At 57.9% G+C, this 5027-nt stretch overlaps 1 protein-coding gene across 1 annotated transcript in view; it reads left to right on the forward strand.

Annotated features, from left to right (window-relative positions):
• LOC102257551 (protein-arginine deiminase type-4) overlaps nucleotides 1–5027 on the forward strand; it is a 28999-nt gene that overhangs the window by 20272 nt on the left and 3700 nt on the right. Inside the window, exons 13-15 of the mRNA XM_014532951.1 lie at nucleotides 3476–3630; nucleotides 4303–4441; nucleotides 4636–4738. Coding sequence (XP_014388437.1) covers nucleotides 3476–3630; nucleotides 4303–4441; nucleotides 4636–4738 — 397 coding nt within the window. The remainder of the gene's footprint in view (nucleotides 1–3475; nucleotides 3631–4302; nucleotides 4442–4635; nucleotides 4739–5027) is intronic.

Raw genomic sequence — 5027 nt, forward strand, 5'->3', positions numbered from 1 at the left:
ACACACACACCTCTGCCCACGCTGTTCCTTCTCTCCGACCACCCTCCCCATTCTCATCCCCACGTCCACATCATGCCTGCCCGCTCCCAGCCTGAGAGCTCCCCCTCTGTAAATGTGCCCCATCCCCTGTGGGAATTCAGCCCTCTTTCCTCTCCCCCCCACCCTCTAACACCCTCTCTTCCTCTCTGTCATTCCCTCTGTGATAAAGCAGGTTGATCCACATGAAACGGCTGACAGGCCTCCATTCTTGACCTCCAGGAATGGCAATTTCATATGGGTCAGCTTAAGTGACTTCTGCCCAGTATCGCATCTGTCTGCTAGAACACAGGCAGGATTTGCACCCAATTCATTCCTGATCCTCCCCTAACCTGTCCCCCTTTGGGAGAAGGCCATTCCTACGCCTGCCCTCCAGGCCTCGGCTCAGCAATGCTCCCCCCTGACCTGTCCCACCCTCGCAGCCCTTCCTCCGTGTTCCCATGGACCCCTCCCTCCCTTCCTATCACCTCCTAACCCGGGGTGGTGAGTCCCCAGCCCCCTGGCTCTCACCTCCAGGACAGTGCCTGAGGCTCGCTCAGGATGGGTCCCCAGGACCCAGCGGGGCACCCCCCAGGAGTGGCGTGAAGGACACTCAGAATTTCACAACATGTTGGTGCAAACCCAGGACGATAAGCTCTGCTTTCTCAGAGCCCCTCCCCTGGGGTCCAGCATCCTGCATGAACTTGTCCTTGGCCGCCACGGGGAGAACGTGTGGAGGGTGCTCCCCGCCCCTCCCCGCGCTGGGTGCTAACACCCAGGCAGCATGTGACCAGCCTCCCTCCGCTCGCTGTGCCCAGGATGAAATCGAGATCGGCTACATCCAAGCCCCGCACAAGGCGCTGCCCGTCGTCTTTGACTCTCCGAGGAACAGAGGCCTGAAGGAGTTCCCCGTCAAGTGCCTGCTGGTAGGTGCTGGTGGGGCACCAGCGGCTGAGACCCCTGCCTTGAGGCCTCCTTCTTCATTGCCTGTCTCCCCGCACCCCTTCTCCGGCTGAGCGTACAACTCCCACAGGTGCTATTCCTGCCCAAGCAGCGATCATGTGGGGCACCGCGGCTGAGACCCCTGCCTTGAGGCCTCCTTCTTCATTGCCTGTCTCCCCGCACCCCTTCTCCGGCTGAGCGTACAACTCCCACAGGTGCTATTCCTGCCCAAGCAGCGATCATGCAGGTGCACCGTGTTATCTATATATGTAAAAGCTTAAGTGACCATCCAACCATTCGACCGTCCGACTGGTAGCTATGATGCACAATGATCACCAGGGGGCAGATGCTCAATGCAGGAGTTGCCGAGCGACAGCAACTTTGCAGAGTGCCCTCTCATACTCTGGGACCCCTCAGGGGGTGTTGGACTGCCAGTTTTGGCCTGACCCCCCGTAGGCCAGGCTGAGGGACCCCACCTGCCAGAGGGACCCCGCTCACTCAGCAGATGCCCTTTGAGCCCCGGCGCTGCCCCCGGTGCAGCCTGCTGGGGAGGGGCCACAGGAGGTTGGCTCCAGGGTGTGTCCAGCCCATCTGGCCCAGTCCCGCCCTGCCAGCCACCTTCTAATTAATTTACTTTCAATGTGCACGAATCTGTGCACCAGGCCTCTAGTTTTGTTATAACCGAGTGGGATCCGGCTCTTTCTTTCCCAAAGCCCTTTCCAGCCATGAGCTCACCTCGTCCTCAGGATAATCCTGCTGAGGACGAAGTTCAGGCTTGGCATCCTCGTGCCACGGAAGATGCTCTTGCTGCAAGGTGGGGCAGGGCCGGGGCCGGGGCCGGGGCCGGGGCCTTCCCCAGCAGCCAGCTGGAGGCTCTGTCTTGTGGGTGGGGTCTGGCCTGCAAGGGGCTCCACTGGGATAGAGGGCGGGTTCAAGGTCAGAGTGGTCATTTCCCAGGTGTGACTTTATCAACCAAAGACTTTACATGTGTCTGCGGGCTGGGGTGGGGGTGATATATTGTTAAATCAGATGCTGGGCCAGCCTGGCGGGATTGTGCAAGCTCAGCTTTGAATGAGAACAGTTACATTTGCTGATCATGCACTGACTCGTTTCATTCGTCTGACAACCTTTAGCGTAGATGCTATCCCTGGGCCCATTCTGTAGATGAAGAAACTGAGACTCCGAGAGGTAAAGCAGCTTTCAGAAAGGTCACGCAGAGAGAGAAGGGAGACGTTGGAACTCAAGAGGTAAAGCAGCTTTCCGAAGGTCACGCAGAGAGAGAAGGGAGACGTTGGAACTCACACCAGGCCATTCTGCCTCCATGAGCCCTCTGAACCACCCGCCTCTGTGCTTTCCCGGGAGGAGCCCAGGCCTGCACTCCGCCCCCACAGCCCCTTGACTCCAGGCGCCCCGGGAAATGGAGGAAGAGTGTGGGGTGCAAGGGTTGCTATGATGAATGGCTTTCCAAGGAGCACTCTGCACCCCAAGGAAGGGGAGGTGGCCCTGTCCACATGGAGGCTTTGAAAGGAAACCTAACTTTAACTCAGTCACTGTCTGAGTCTCGCTTACTCTCCTGCGCCGAGCGGTGCGGTGCAGAGATGTTGTCAAGTTCACGGTGCCTCTCCGCACCAGAACCAGGTGCCCTGCGTGAGGCCCAGCCAGCTGCCGCTGAGACTCGGGCCCTGTTCCTGCTTTCAGTCCTACTCTGGTCTGTGGCCTTCCTTCCCAAGTGTGACAAAGGTCAGATTCTGTGACTTCACAAGCCAAACCTCCAGAGTCCTGCCAGACAGACAGACAGACCCCTCAGCACAGGCGATGGCCTCTTAGCCAAGCTCGTCTGCGATATTCCAACTCAGATCACTCAGGAATAGACTTGGAATGGCATTGAGACGCATCAACAGGCAGCTCACTGAGGGTCACTTTCCCTGTCACGCACCTGGCCTCCTTCCTGTTCTTCAACTTGTTCTCACCTCGAGTGGCCTCTGCATATGCCATTCCCTCTGCCTGCAGTGCTCTCCCCAGTGTGTGTGTGTCTGGCTGCTCCTGAACCTCCAGGTCTCTGCTTCAGCGCCTCCTCCGGGAAGCCCTCCTGATTGCTGTGAGGGAGAGGGCAACGGTGACCTTGGGCTTTGACCTCTGGGAGAGGCAGGCACCATCCCCTGAGAACAGTGGGAGGAACAGGGGACCTGAAGCAGCCACACACCACTCTGAGCTTAGCATCTTCTCTGCAAAGTGAAGAGAAAAGGGATATTTTGTGGATATTACGCCCTAGTTAACAAACTGGGCTTACCAAGCAGCTGGCAGGCACTCAGGACCCAACCAATGCCCGTGCCTTTTCTTGCCCACCTGACCCAGTGAGCCTTCGACATTCCACAGTAATAATGGTGCCTGCGATGGACCCGCTGCTGACGGTTACCGCAGTCCTCCCGGTGACCACGCCAATCTTTAAACTCAGACCCCACCCTCTCTTCACCCAGGGGCTCGCTCTGACTCTTGGCCTGCGCTTCTCCCACCTCAGGGTCCAGATTTTGGCTACGTGACTCGAGGCCCCCAAACAGGGGGCGTTACCAACCTCGACTCCTTTGGGAACCTGGAAGTGAGCCCCCCGGTCACAGTTGGGAAGAAGAAGTACCCGCTGGGCAGGATTCTCATTGGGCACAGCATGTACCCCAGGTAAGGAGGGGAGGGCCGCCAGGGGTGGCCAGGACCCGGGGATGCCGGGCAAAAGCAGAGGCCAGACGGGAAGCCTTTCCTACTTGCTCCCAACCCAAAAGGGCTCAACAAACTTTAGGGCATGTGAAAGGAATCACAGTGCAGGGCCAGGATACGGGCTTGGGATCCCAACAGACCCAAGGTCACCTTCCTGCACTGCCATGTACACTCTTTAGGCCAGTGAATACTCACTGAGCACCTACTAGGTGCTTTCTGAGGCTAAGCTCTGGTCCTATTTACCTTCCTGACTCCCTGCCTCAGTTTCCCCAATTAAACTGGGATGAAAATTCCTCAATTCCTCCACAACTAACAAGAGATTACCAACATGGGGGCGGTGGGGAGGATCAGCTCCAAACCTCATGTTTATTCACACCAGCATCTAGGCTGGGTCAACAGGCAGTGCTTTCTGAGGCTAAGCTCTAGTCCTATTTACCTTACTGACTCCCTGCCTCAGTTTCCCCAATTAAACTGGGATGAAAATTCCTCAATTCCTCAAATGGTAGGGGATATAATAAAAGCAGCCCAGGCTCCTAAATCCCTTTCCTGATTCCTTTGCCAAGCCCCCAGTCCCGCGGGGACCTCCCGGCTGGCCCCTCCCCCTCCCCTAACGCTCCCTTCATCCTGTGTGGGCAGCGCCAAGAGCCAGGAGATGCACCAGGCCCTGCAGGACTTCCTCGCTGCCCAGCAGGTGCAGGCCCCTGTGAAACTCTACTCCGACTGGCTGTACGTGGGCCACGTGGACGAGTTCCTGAGCTTCGTCCCCGCGCACAAGGTGCAGTCTGAGGCCGCATGCTCCTTCCTGAGCCCCCAACACAGCTCTGCACTCTGCCTTCCCTCCCCCAGGAGGGGGCATGGAGGAGGCGGCCAGCTGGGTCCAAGCCTCACTCCCTGCACCCTCCGCAGAGCCCTCCTCCTTGGGAGCCCCTGGGCAAGGCTGACCTCTGACCCCAGTGTTTCTGCCTCCAGGGCTTCCGGCTGCTCCTGGCCAGCCCCAGGTCCTGCTACAAACTGTTCCAGGAGCAGCTGAAGGAGGGCCATGGGGAGGCTCTGCTGTTCGAGGGGGTCAAGAGTAAGTGGGCCATGCCTTGTTCTTCCATGTGGGCACCTTCCTCTGCCTTCACAGTGCCCCCAATGGCCAGATGGAACCATTCAGGCATTGGCTAGCTTCTGAGCACCTACTGTGTGTCAAGCACTGTGCTAAGTGATGGGGCTGCTATGTGAACAAGGCCCTCGGGGTTTACACTCCAGGGGAAATGAGTCAAGAAAACAGCTACCAAAAAAGGGAAGAAAGGAAGAAATAAAGGAAGGAGGAAGGAAGGAAGGAAGGAAGGAAGGAAGGAAGGAAGGAAGGAAGGAAG

The sequence above is a fragment of the Myotis brandtii genome, unplaced genomic scaffold (assembly GCF_000412655.1).
Source record: "Myotis brandtii unplaced genomic scaffold, ASM41265v1 scaffold1204, whole genome shotgun sequence".
Classification (NCBI taxonomy): domain Eukaryota; kingdom Metazoa; phylum Chordata; class Mammalia; order Chiroptera; family Vespertilionidae; genus Myotis; species Myotis brandtii.